This window comes from Sitophilus oryzae, unplaced genomic scaffold, assembly GCF_002938485.1.
Source record: "Sitophilus oryzae breed Bouriz unplaced genomic scaffold, Soryzae_2.0 scaffold_471_pilon_pilon, whole genome shotgun sequence".
NCBI classification, from domain to species: Eukaryota; Metazoa; Arthropoda; class Insecta; order Coleoptera; family Curculionidae; genus Sitophilus; species Sitophilus oryzae.
Window position 1 is genome coordinate 165,322 of NW_022147053.1, and position 14,212 is coordinate 179,533.

Sequence of the window (14,212 nt, forward strand, 5' to 3'; positions counted from 1 at the left end):
TTTTAACTAAAAACTAAAAAAATTCCAAAAAAATTTTCAAAAAATTCCGAATTTTCAAATTCTTTTCCCGAAAAAAACCTCTTAGGCGTGTTTCTGGGGTTGAACTATACTACCAGTTAAAACCCAATTATTTCTGGGACACCCTGTATAGAGAAACATAATACAAACTCAGACATTGACACCCTGTAGAATTCACTACATTTACACACCATCATATTTAAACTGATTAATTCAACGTTAAATCATCGCAAAATATATTATAAAATGTTAACAAAGCACAAAAAAATAGAAAAACTTACACTATACATAACAACTAAAATACTTTATAAGCATAACAATGAAAAAATTACGATTGCTTGTTTAATAATTAACCTACCTCATATTAAATATGCTTAAACATGGTGAGCCAGATATCACAGAGTTTTCTTAATATAAATATGGGTGTATCGCGCTACTTTTTCAGTGTTCAGCATAGCAATATGAATTAGGAATGTCCAAAACGTATCGATATTTTGTTTAACGGACATCCCTAATATGAACTGATCTAATTAATTTACCTATGTACAAAACGTATCAAAAATCTTACTTACATTTTTATACAATAAAAAATACCATTGGGCGGATTAGAGTGTGACGTCACTGAATATTATGCCATCTAGCAAACGAAATAGATTCGGAAATTGGCATTGTAATATAACCCTTTAGAATTGTTCATTTAAAGGTAATATTTTAGCGTCTAAAACATTGCGAACTGTTACTTAATGTTGATATTGTTGGCGACATACTTTGTGACGTCACTACTAATCTGACCAATTACAGGATGGAAGAAAAATAGCCAGTCAAATATTTCAGTTGCGCACCACTGGATCAGCTTGTCTATTATCAGGATAGACATCATCATCTTGAAACAAAGAAGGAAATTAAAAAATAAAAGTGTAAGGGTATTCATTCTCTTAAGATAAAACAACACTCTGTTCATTAGACGCAAGATTTTTTTTATTATTAGCTAGACCACTTTTAGAGAAATTAATAAAAGCTGGAATAAAAATTAACAAAAAAGCCAAAACTATTCCAAATTAAATTTCTAATAAATAAAAATTAGTTTGAAACTTAGAGCGCACTTTTTCCTTTTTCTTATAATATTATATCCAAATTATATCCTAAGAAGGTCATTTTGGATTTTATTTATTTTTTCTAATCTGGCATTTAGTCAATTTCAGTCATATATAAAAGAAACAAATTTAGATTGGAATGCTCGGCTTAGTCGGCTTACCACCCAAAACTTAATTGTTTTGGAGCTTATACCACCGTACATAAAACTCAGTTTACATGAGTACATCAAACTGAGTTTTATGTACGATGCTTATACCTTGTAGGGCGCTGCTATAGCGGTTGCTAAAGACAACCGCCAAACAAGAGCAGAAATAATTTTCTCTTGTCAAAGTCAGAATCTTCAAAAATTATAAAATCTTTTAAAATTTGAATCGCCCTCATTGAAAAAATACCGAAAAGTGTTTAAATCGTCCATTTTCAAAGTAACTATTGCCTATCTTGTGAGTTTAATTTAAATTTTATTTACTCAAACCCGCGATAATTGTGAAAAAGTGGCATTAAAAACTTAAAAAGATGTGTAAACAGTCAAGAAAAAAATATATTTTTTTTTTAAAAACAGTGTACCATTTAATGGTGATTTTCAAACGTAAAAATGGTGATTTCTTGTTGTGTTGCAAAGAAACTAACAAAACTGCAAAAATGTACGCGTTTCCAAAAGACGATAAGGTATGTATCTTAGATAAAAAAAAATGTATGGTATATGTATTCGTTGTTTGATTTTTTTTTTCGTTTGCTTTATAATCTATAAATCTCGGTCTATTCATTAAAGAGCCAGTCGTCTTACGATCATTTACATGAAACTCTGTAAAATAAATAAAAAAATAAATTGTAAAATATATATATTCTTATGTTTTATTAAAGTTACTCTGATCTACTAATATATCAGTGTAACTTTAAAAATAAATCCTGTGAATTCAAATATAAACATAAAAAACATTTACAGCAGAAAAGACGAAGGCGCTGGGTTAAACGTAGTCTCCACTAAAAACACGGAGGGGCGCTTTGACCCAAAATTTTACTATTAAGTTTCATATCTATCTTAATAAATAGTTGATTATTTTCTTTTATCTATGATTAGGACATAACCGTAAAAGTTATGTCAAATCAATGAGCTTGACATTTGAATACTAATTTTTACATTTTTATGTGCCATCAGTTTGACGATTTGAAATTGGTGCGTGGAGCTTGCCGACCAATGATGCCGGTATCACCTGTGACGTAGTGACCAACCTGCACAATATCATACCTTGTTTTCTTTGTATCATGGTCTAATGAATAGATTGTGTGTTGTGTTATAACCATACAGTAACCAGATTGTCTCCAAACTACATTCTGTGAAGCCGAGCCGGTGAAATGGGTGAAACTTTTAGGAATTTACATAAGTCGCTCAGTTAGGCCTGCTCAAGCAAAGCGCGCAAGCCTGGAATTATCGATCTTATAACTAGACCAATAAGAGACTAGACGCTAGCGCCAGCTGTTCATTCGTACGGCTTCGTCCAACTTCGTAAGGCTTTCGTTTCCGCTCCTGTTCGACAATTGGCTAATCCTCAGAGTAAGGACTAATCGATATCCGGAATTTTGGAGTTGCGCTATTGCGCCAGTGTCTGTCTAACAGACGAACTTATGTGAAATATACATGGACCCAGGGCCGGGAAACTTTAATACGACAAAATGTTTTGAAATTTTTTACGATTTTGAGCGCCCCCGGACGAGTGGACTGAAAATGATATATTTAATTACCAAAATTGTGTTTAAGATGGCGCATATGTCGATTTTTCCTCCCTCTTGACAAACACGTGGCGCTTGCGCAGAACCGTTCCCGCCGCGTGGTAGAGAAGCCGGCCGGCATGGCTGGCAGCCGGTGTTCGCCCAGAGCTTCTTACGACTTAGTTCGGCCGTTCTGTGTTAGTTTTCTTTGATATTAAAAGCGTTTTGTGTTGTTAATTTACTGCTGTGCTGTGTGTGTGTGTGTGTGTGTGTGTTGTGTTTTTTAAAAATAATCATGAGCCCGACATATATAGAAAATGCTGTGTTCCCGGATGCAAGACTGAGACTTCTGTTTTATTAGTTTAATGTTGAACGTTTATAATATTAAAAGCTACTGTTTAGTTTAATTTTTGTGTTACTTATCTATTTAAAAATAAATTATTTTCTTAGATATAAGCATCATTTGTAAATAAACCAAGTTATTTGATTATAACTTAGGTTTATTTTGTAAATATTTCAAAATATTATTGTTTTCTTATCAAATAAATATTGCATTTTATGTATTTTCATGCATAAAATATGTAATATAATAAGAAAGCGATAAAATTCTTAATATTTATATATAAACCTAATTTTTAATCAAATAATTGGGTTTATTTACAATAGTGCTTATATCTAAGAAAAAAAATTATTTTAAAATTTACCACCCTACCAAAATATTGAAAAGAAAGAAATCTGTAAAATATTTCTTCAGTTATAGTAGATACCTGTATTTTAAAATCTTAAATTAAAAGGTGATTTTCAGTCCACTCGTTCGATGTCGCCACGCATCATTTGTTTTTTTTTTCAAATTTTCCGGACATATTTAATGCATGAGAGTTGCCAATCTATTTACGTGATCTGTGCATGGACCGGTTATCTAGTTAGTATCTCTAACTCGGCTTTAACTCCAACACATTGCAGGGATAGGTGATAATCTGTATATAGTTTATATGTATATGGTTATAATTTACCTTCGTCTTCTTCCCGTTGGATATCTTTATAGTCGGGATCGTCGTGTTTCTTATTATCCGATAATTTCAAGGATTCTTCTTTTCTGTCCAAGTTTTGACCCATATCCCCCAACGCCAAGTCGTCGAAAACATTATTTTGAGATTGATCAACGACTTCTTTAGCTACGTTTTCGTTTTCCGGCTCTTCTGTAATCAAAGTAACAAAAAATTAAAACTTCATATACTATGAAGGTACCAAATCTTTGATCAGGACCCTGAAACTTCACCATAATATGTATAAAAATGTGTCCCAAATCCGAAGCTTATCATTGGGATCCCTGTAACTATAGTAAGAGATCCTAAGAAGTAACTTCTAAAATTAAGAAATATCTTATAAAACGAAGTAGATATTCTGAATTTTTAGATAAAAATAAAAAGCTTCAAGTGTGGAAAAATACAATTTTTTGTAAAATTGATATGATTTTTGATATGATGTGATATAGTTTTTTAAACTGCGATTTGAGTTTCTTTTTTAATTTTTTTTTATCTGCCATAAAATTAACCTATATGTTTTAACATACGCAATTACACGTCTCGTTATATTTCGTACATTATAAAAATTCTTTGAATAAGAAGACTAAGGAAGGAGCATATTAAAAATCTTAGGTCCACCGCGATGGGCCTCAAATATGGCCGATTAAATTCCGGTTTATCAGTGCCGTTCTAATTTTATTTAAAAAATGTAAAACTATGATGTAGGGTAGACGTGGGGTAGACTCAATATTTTTTTTTATTTTACGTTATAAAAATATAAAATTCTAATAAAAATAGATAAGTTATAATAATTATTAATAACCGCATAAACATCCGATACGCTACTGAAGCAGGTAAGTCAAATTAACGTATCTAACTTTGGTATCTAAATTCTTTGACATCTAATCTTTGACAAGTAGTAAATAAAAGCAAAAATGGAAGAAAAAATATATAATTAGTTAATTTAAGTGAATTTCGTAAATGATCTATATTATATAGTCACTTACTAGCGAAAAGTTGATCCATTATTTCACTCGATTTTTGCCGAGATCTACCGCACGCTACACAACCAACTATTTTAGAGTCCTTTTCGATAAATCGCGATAGTGTCACTGTTAATTTAAGTCCTGCCACACAATTCCCATCTAAATTTACTACCTTTATACAACTATCAGTAGTAGAAGAAATAATAAATAACATAAAATAAGCTCCGTAAAGACTGACAAATCCACAAAATTTCAAATCAAATTCAAATGTGCCAAATGAATCGTCAAACAGAACTCATTAGCAAGCAACGGGTATGTCAATGTTAGATCGGAACTATTGTGAACTAAAAACCTAGTTCAAGGAACTATTCCTCTAATGTGCACGCCAACTTTTATTTATTTCTCTGTATTTCTGTTAAGCTTGTAATAAATAAATAAATGCCTTTATTGTGAAAAAAAATACAATTTGTAGGCAAAAGTAAAGTAAACAAACAAAAGAGAATAGAAAACAAGTATACAAATTACATTGTCAGTCTTATTGCTTAAAATAAACATTTATAAATGTTTACAATGTCAAAGAATAAAAAAATAAAGATAAGATTCAAAAATATTTAGTAAGTTTATTGTAAATATAGTAATAGCAAATATTAGACCAGTGTTTACAAGATCAAATTCGATTATCAAAATATAAATAATTTACGGCTAGAAAGCCTTATCTAGTAAATAAGATTTCAATGCTTTGCGAAATGAAGAAAATGATGTTATGGATTTGATTTCAAAAGGCAGGTGATTGTGCATTTTTTTCGAGTTGTATAATATTGAACTTTTAACTAACTCTGAGCGTGGGGTAGGTAGATAAAGATCTTGCTCCGCGTTCCTGAGCGGATAAGCGTGAGATGGCCTTCCTTGAGAAGCTGATACATGCTTACGTATTAGGCAAACGGATTCAAATATAAATAAGGAAGGAAGAGTTAATATTTTTCATTTTTTAAAAAAGTCCTGGCAATGAGTTCTGCTGTTTAGTCCCAGTGAATATTCAACAGCTCTCTTCTGGAGCTTGAAAATGCGGTCAGATTGAGTCGCACAACACGTACCCCAGAATGGAAGGGCATATCTGAGGTGCGACTCAAAAAGTGCATAATAACAAGTTCTAGCCACTGACAGGTTAAGCTCCTTAGAAACAGATCTTAATGCAAAACAGGCATAGCTCAATTTTTTCGACAAAGCGTCGATATGCATGTCCCATTTTAGAGAATTGTCTACAACAACAACAATAAACGAGTAATTCCACATACCTTTGCCGATCTTATCCCTATCCTGTTGAGTTTCAGGCGGTTGCTCGTTTTGATCTTCCCTATTAACCGGAACGGCAGGCACGCCCTGTGGAGGTTTCAAATGGCCGTCTTTCTTAGCGCTCTCCATGGTGACGTTGGGCAAGATTATCGGCTTGGCACCGATGAGATTCCCGTGTTGTGAGGATGCTTTAGGTCCGGCTTTCGTCGAACTACTGGGCTGCTCCGCCGCTTTGAATGCCGGCAGGTTCAGAGAACTTTTCTCCGAGGCTGCTTTGTTATTATTGTTCTCTGGTTGTTGGACGTTGGTCTCTGCTGCAGACGGTCTATCCGACGGTTCGCATTTTTTCTAAAACATTTTTTTTTGTTTTAGAAAACGCCGTTTTTTTTCGATCATACGGTATATCTTCTTTATCCTTCGATATTTCTCTATGGTTTCATAACGGGTGCGTCTCAAAAGTGGCTCACCCCTATAACTTTTTTATTTTATCAGATAAAAAAACGAGATTTGGTATCTTAGTATATGATATAAATTAGGATTGATTGACGTATTCAATTGTTTTCGGTTACTTCCTGTTTCACCGGAAATAACTACAACTTTTGATTTTTAAATGGCACCCTCGGTATTTTTTTACTTTATTCAATCGAAAATGACACTCTGAATAGAATGACATATCATATATCAACTTTTGACATTTTCGCTTAAAACAAAAAATTGTATTTTAAATTGCAATCTAGAGTGTCATGGCTGTGTTAAAAACACTAATTGTTAATCAAGGAGCCAGGGACGCGCCAAGTATTTTCGGCGCGGTCGTGCGAAATAAGGGTAGGCGCCTTTCTCCAATATTATAATATTAAGCCAAAATTTCCAATGACGAGCGGCGCGGCGCTCGACATTGATGGATAATATATTTTCACAACTGGCGTTCATAGATAAAAGTATTACTTAAATTTTATGTTAATTTGTTGATAAGTTCCAAAAATTGGTTTTATTATTTTTTAAAGTCAGTGACCGCAGGCGCCTTTAGGGCTTTGGCGCCGTCGTGCGCCGCACGACCTTGCCCATATGGACGGCGCGTCCCTGCAAGGAGCCTTGGAAAAATAGGTTTGATCATCTAATGTTTTTAGTGTCTTGTCCTGGCCCGTTAAAAGATGCCCAAAAAATTGTATTTTTAATCATATCTCAATTTTTTCAAATCGATTATTAGCAAATTTGGAAAAAGCATTTTTTACGAATAATTTGGTACCACACACTTGGTATTTCAGTCAAACTGTTGTTATAAATCACATGTTGCAATTTCAAATAAACCATATTCGAAAATGTCAAAAGTTGACATATGATATGTCATTCTATTCAGAGTGTCATTCTCTATCGCATAAAGTAAAATATACCGAGGGTACCATTTAAAAATCAAAAGTTGAGTCATTTCGGGTCAAACAGGAAGTTACCAAAAACAATTGAATACGTCAATCAATCCTAATTTATGTCATATACTAACATACCAAATCTCGTTTTTTTATCTGATAAAATAAAAAAGTTATAGTTGTGAGTCACTTTTGAGACGCACCCGGTATAGTATAACGTTATGGAGAGTTAAAAATAATTATAGTGTACAAGATTATAGTATTGTTACCTGTAATACATTATATTTATCTTCTAAGTCATGGAACTTATTAGAAAAAAAGCTTATGGTATCTTTGGCCTCTTTATTATTTGCATTCTCACTTAAGGCAATCTTCAATTTTTTATTTTCTAGTTCTTGCTCAACAAACCTGGTCTACAATAAGAATAACAATATAATACATAGCATTTTACTGTTATATTGTAGTTCTAAATTAAACAGAGGTATTGTAAGTACCTTAACTTGCTCCCTAGACTCCTGAACCTTTTTTAATTCTTTATTCGCTTCTTTTAATTTTGCCTGCAAACTGTTTATCTCATCGAGTTGTTCTTTTTGTGTTTTACTACACTCCTCTTGAAAATCCGCATATTCTGTCTAAAATTACTAGAACTGTGTAATATTCAGCATTATAATTTACTTAAGAAGTACCTTCAACAAATCACAATGCTGTTTTAATGCACTAAATTCCAATAAACTATCACTCAAAACCTTTTCATTTTTCAAATTTTCTTCGGTAATTTTTTTCTGGTGCTGAGCTACTTCGCGTTTCAGTGATTCTTCTAACTTTTTCTCATTATCGCCTAATACTAAAATTAGAGACAAACTTGAAACCACAACAAAAACAACAAGGATATCCAGGAGCATTAAAGTAGGATAGGCCTACCTTTTAGCTGCCTAATAAATTACACACACAATTAAATATATCTTGATTTTTGTTTACCTCTAATCTGCATAGAAAAATGTTCATTCTGCCTACTGCAAATAACATTATTTTTCCTAGTTTCGTCCAGCTGAGAAAGGGCATTTTGATAAATCGCAATCAGCCCTGTTACGATCAAAACTCCGCTCACGCAGAAAAATATTTTGGCTTTTGTGCCACGTATAACACGTGAGGAAGTCATTACATTTGCTATCAAGACCAAATTAATTATTCTACCTGAGATAAATCATTCGCATTTAATTTTTTTCACTTGGATAAAAACTATCCGGAAAACCTTTCACTTAATTTGTAGGGATTTGTTTACCTGTCAATGTCAATAGGGTATATTTGCTGGAGTTATGCAACTAATAATACACAATCATATACACTAATGCTAATTTCTGCAGCAACTTCAAACCCAAAATTTAATCAAGTGTATTTATGTATTTATTTTTAGAACATATCTACAAATGATACAGTAGGAAAACTAATTATACAGCTTAGTTTAGTGGAGTTGGTATTAAAAAAGCAATTTTTATTTTATAATTTTTTATTTAAAAATAATTAAAACATATTACTTCTTCTTAGACACACCGACAGTTCTTCCACGACGTCCAGTGGTTTTAGTGTGTTGTCCGCGAACACGGAGACCCCAGTAATGTCTCATACCTCTGTGAGCACGAATTTTCTTCATGCGTTCCAAATCTTCACGGAGTTTTGAATCCAATGAAGCAGACGTGAGCTAAAAATAAATATTAAATGTAAAATTGGTATTATTTAAAATAAAACTAGTATTTCTTTAGTCTTAAAGCAAAATACTGTAGCAAGAACCAGTAAGCTTAATGAAATATTCAATATTGCTTCTCAGATTTCACAAAAATGTCAATGACTGATCTACAAAACTGAACTTTTCAAAGAAACGTTTCTTCTAAACCCTGCAATATTCTCTTGCACAAGCTACCAGTCAATATACTATTAAATTAAATCATACTGACCGTTTTATTGTGCCAACAAGAAATTCTAAATACAATTTTATTTAAGTTTCGGAACTTACTTGATTGTACTTGCCATCAACAATATCTTTCTGTCTGTTAAGGAACCAGTCAGGAATTTTGTACTGGCGAGGATTAGACATAATGGTAATAATTTTCTCTACTTCCTCTTCAGAGCATTCTCCTGCACGTTTGTCTAGGTCCACATCGGCCTTCTTCAACACAATATTTGAATATCGCCTACCAACACCTTTGATGGCTGTTAAAGCGAACATCACTTTCCTTTTTCCATCGATATTCGTACCCAAGATACGAAGAATGTGTTGGAACTTTTCTGGAATTACCAGCGACTACAACAACAAAAAACTTATTAACAGAAGTATTTTAGGTTATAAAATATGAAAATATTAAGATGGTATAAAAAGATGCCATTTAATATTGTCCTAATTATTTCAGGGCACCGTTAAAGTTATTTGAGGTGATTATAATTAAAGATGGCAAAAATATTAAAAGATTTTTCTAACGAAAAATTGAAAAACCTACCATTTTGATTCACAAAATTCACAAGAAGAAAGAGGGCGCTGAATTTTCAAAATATGTCAATTGTCAATGTCAAATCAAAATTTTGACATGCAAAGCGATTTCGATTAAAAAAATAATTCATATATATATTCAATAAAGTTCACACAGAATATCAAATTCACAATAAAATTTAGCAAACGCTAATTTTTTCCTACATGCTAAAAATATTGTATAAAAATCAGAGAATCTTGAAAGAAACAAATTTATTGCATTGAAAAATATATGATGGTACTAAAAATATATGATCCGAGCGATTTCAATTAAAGTAAATTCCGGTTGCCAAGTCTAAAAAAAATTGTATTTGTTTTGACACTTGTCATTTCCATTTGTTTTCATGTGTTTTAAATTTTTAGTGTTTTCTCATAAATTCACAAAAAAATGAGTAACACCAATAAATATGTACAAGTAGCGGGAAGCAGCCAAGGAATAACCAGCAGTGACAAAGTGGTTCAAGATATTTTAAACACTTTTACCGATCTCAGACACTATTCCCGAGAAATAGAGAACGAATTAAAAACCACCGAAAATCAGTCTATTAAAGTTTACATAAAAGAAAGCGAAAATATAAGCAGTCTTCACTCACAAATTACGGCCTGCGATACGATATTAGAACGTATGGAAAACATGTTACTTTCATTTCAAAACGATCTAGGTAGTATAAGTAGCGAAATTTTAACTTTACAGCGTAAGTCAATATCTATGAGCCAAGAATTGACTAACAGACAGGCAATTAGGGGCCAGTTAAGTCAGTTTATTGACGATATATCGGTCCCTGAGACATTGATTGTTGCAATAATGGATTTACCTGTTAGCGATAAAGAGTTTTTAGCACAGCTTCAAATTCTCAATCACAAAATCGGTTTTATCAAGGAACAGAGCTTTCGTGACACTAAATCCTGCCACGACGTGAAAGACGTGCTCGAAAAACTAAAAATAAAGGCCATGTCAAAAATTAGAACGTTTCTATTAGAGCAGATATCCAAGTTTAGAAAACCAATGACGAATTATCAAATTCCACAAAATGCTTTATTAAAAAATAAATGTCACTATGAGTTTCTTTTGATGAACGAAAGGAATACAGCTGAAGAAATTTCTAACGAATATATTGACACAATGAGTAAAATATATTATTCCTACTTCAAATCTTACGAGGGTCGAATAATGAAGCTTTTATATGACGAGAGTACAACCAAGGATGATTTGATGGGTATAGAAGATACAGCTACGAGAAGTCTTTTTAATAAAAGTCTTAAACACAAAGCTACAATATTTACTATAGGGAATAGAGGAGATGTGCTAGCACAACAATTAGAGGCACCGATAATTGTACCACATGCAGAAACAAAAAACAAAGTAAATTTATTTTTTATGAGATGTTTTTAACTTATAATAATTGTTTTATTATAGTATCCTTATGAAGCGATATTTAGAAGTGTCCAATATGCTTTAGTCGACAATGCTTGTAGAGAATATTTATTTGCTAGTGAATATTTTATGGTTCAAAGTCAGTTAGCGCTGCAGTTATTCAATAAAATAATGGGAAAAACTTTAACTTTGTTACAGGTATTTTTATTGAATTCTTTTTTATATTTAAATTCTATAGATTTAAAATCTATTTCAGAAAAACATTGAACAACATATATCAACTTGTTACGATTCCATAGCCATTTTCTTATGCTTTCATTTGATACTGCGCTATAAGATTATGTGTCATAAAAGGTGCGTTCCTGCTTTGGATGATTATTGGGAAAATTTGGAAAAATGTCTATTGCCCAGATTTGAATATATTGTAAAGTTAAATGTTAATAGTATTAGAGACTGTGATGTTACTAAGTTTAATTTAGAGAAAGGACCGCATTATGTAAGTAAAAAAAATTGTTAGTGCATTAGGGCTCGAACTCACTGATGACCAGGTCGCAACGACCTGGCCGTTGGCTGGCCGGATGTATTGCGCTTTTAGCTGCGGCCATATGAACGACCAGTTTCAACAGAGTTGTCAAATCTAACGATTTTTTACGTTTTACCAATTAGAAAATATTGTTTCAGAAATGTTAAAATATCCGAGGTAACTAAAAAGCAAAGTTGCTATTCACAACAAACAAAAAGCTTTGTGTACGCGCGACCGACAAAAAGGGATTTATTCTGTTTCTTTTTTCTACTGATATGGCGCCCTTATCGACTTTAGAAGTAAACATATTAGGGCCATCGTAAAAAAAGATCGTCAGACACTGGCTCTAAATATAAGCAGGTAGAAAGTTTAGCTTCCAGTTATTTCAATGTTTACAATAACGAATTAACGAAGAATCTACAACAGTAATTACTTCTATTTTTATGAATGTTTAAGTTACTTTCCTAATTTTTTTTTCAAAATAATGTACCTAGTAGAAATATAGTCTAATGAACCCTGTTTGAAAAAGGTTAAATTAAATATCATATTTAAAATACAGTTGTCCTCCTTGTACATGACTACAATACAACTAAAAAAACTAATTTAATAAAAAAAAAAGTGGTTGTCGAAAAACTTTAAATATTATTTTTTTTATTTTTTAAACATCGAAACTCAAAGCTATAATAACAGGTATCATACCAGCCATAAATAGAGTAGGTATGTCATAAAAATGTGTGTGTGTTTTGAGTTTTTACTAGAATCGACCCTTGATAAAAAAAGGGATTAGATTTAAGTTTACATTTGATCCAGTCTGTATACTATTTCTTTGGATTTTCGGCACGTGTGCAAAAACTACACTAAAACACTATATCTTATAGAAAATAAAATATTGTGCCTTGAATTTGTGATGAAATCCCTTCATCTGAAAAATTATTAATTTGGAAGAAAACCGGCAACAAGCGGCAGAAAATAATAATATTTCCGTGCAGTCTTCTGGTCGCAACGACCAACGGACGGCCAGGATGTTAGTGTGCGCTATATCATTTGATTTAATGGTTTTAGAGGTAGGTGCGGCCTGGCCGGTGCGACCTGGTCGTCAGTGTGTTTGAGCCCTTACATGCGCATATTTGAAGTAAAACTTCTTACTAACAGCTATTAAATTGGAAAGATTTGAAGGACATGTGAAGTGTAGTTTAGTACATTATAGTAGTACATTTGAAGTGTAGTTTGAAATGTTGAAAAAGTAATAAATTAAAATATTTTTTTACGCGTTACAAATAGTTTTTTACACGTAAAAATAGTTTTTTACGCGTAAAAAAAAGTTTTTTACATGTACCGTATGCCGTATGATGGCTTGAACTGATTGTTGAGATTTTTCTTTTACATAATATAAAATGACAGCGATCTTCATTTCATAACCATCGCAAACGCCGTTTTTTTTTTCGATCGTACGTTATTTTAAATGTTTTGTCTTGGTGGTGTTTCTAATATTCGCTTAATATTCTAGATCGCCCGAAGATATGCGGAATTCAGTGCCGCACTAGTCAGTATAAGCGAAAATTTCCCGAACGAACTTATAAACAGTCTCCTAGCCGAACTCCAAGAAGAAGTGGAAATGTTTATATTTCGCATGGCCGGTGTATTTACCGAGCGAAAAGACCAGCTAATTTTCCTTATTAACAACTACGACATGATCTTAAATATAATAATGGAACGAACGAGGGATAACTGTAAAGAAGCGGAAACGTTTAAATCGCGATTAGCCGCAAAAAGTGGCGAATACGCCGAACAGATCCTGTTCCCGCATTTCGGAGAAATGATCCAGTATGTTAAGGAGTGCGAACACTATTTCGAACACTCGAAATTGAAGGAACTGAAAGAGATGGAGGGTAAATCTTCAGAAATTGTGCAGAATTTCTCGCAGAACTGGAAAAAATCGTTGGAAGACTTGAATAGGGAGGTGCTGTTGTCGTTTCCTAATCTCGTTACAGGAGCTAGGCTGTTGCAATTGGCTTTAACTCAACTGGTCCAATATTATCACCGATTCCATAAGTTATTGGCGCCCAACGTTCGATCGCAGCTTGTTAACATACATCATATAATGGTCGAGATGAAAAAATACAAAACCAATTTTTAAATGTTGATCGGATTATATTTTGTTCTATTTATTTTGTTTCAATAAAAACAGTACCTTACAGAATGTTTAATTTTGTGAATTTCAAGTAGATTTACTCCTCTATAATCTATAATTCTTTCATCTCTCTCATTTTGTCAAAATTTTCGTAAAAAACTTATTTTAAATTAA

The 14,212-nt window shown here is 32.5% G+C and overlaps 3 protein-coding genes across 3 annotated transcripts; 1 reads left to right on the forward strand and 2 right to left on the reverse strand.

The window, feature by feature from the left end:
* Positions 1 to 52: 52 nt before the first annotated feature.
* Positions 53 to 8,764, reverse strand: LOC115886184 (myb-like protein X). Its single transcript, XM_030905273.1, has 7 exons — positions 8,467 to 8,764; positions 8,175 to 8,332; positions 7,983 to 8,120; positions 7,758 to 7,901; positions 6,127 to 6,472; positions 3,834 to 4,019; positions 53 to 901 (listed from the first exon to the last, which is right to left on the reverse strand). Exons 1-7 carry the CDS (start codon positions 8,645 to 8,647, stop codon positions 849 to 851), a joined length of 1,206 nt encoding a protein of 401 aa, XP_030761133.1. The 5' UTR covers positions 8,648 to 8,764; the 3' UTR covers positions 53 to 848.
* Positions 8,765 to 8,977: 213 nt separating this feature from the next.
* LOC115886202 (40S ribosomal protein S18) lies at positions 8,978 to 10,064 on the reverse strand. Its single transcript, XM_030905289.1, has 3 exons — positions 9,981 to 10,064; positions 9,500 to 9,787; positions 8,978 to 9,187 (listed from the first exon to the last, which is right to left on the reverse strand). Exons 1-3 carry the CDS (start codon positions 9,981 to 9,983, stop codon positions 9,020 to 9,022), a joined length of 459 nt encoding a protein of 152 aa, XP_030761149.1. The 5' UTR covers positions 9,984 to 10,064; the 3' UTR covers positions 8,978 to 9,019.
* Positions 10,065 to 10,397: 333 nt separating this feature from the next.
* Positions 10,398 to 14,109, forward strand: LOC115886175 (vacuolar protein sorting-associated protein 52 homolog). Its single transcript, XM_030905253.1, has 4 exons — positions 10,398 to 11,372; positions 11,427 to 11,582; positions 11,641 to 11,880; positions 13,415 to 14,109. Exons 1-4 carry the CDS (start codon positions 10,398 to 10,400, stop codon positions 14,042 to 14,044), a joined length of 2,001 nt encoding a protein of 666 aa, XP_030761113.1. The 3' UTR covers positions 14,045 to 14,109.
* The last annotated feature ends 103 nt before the right edge of the window (positions 14,110 to 14,212 follow it).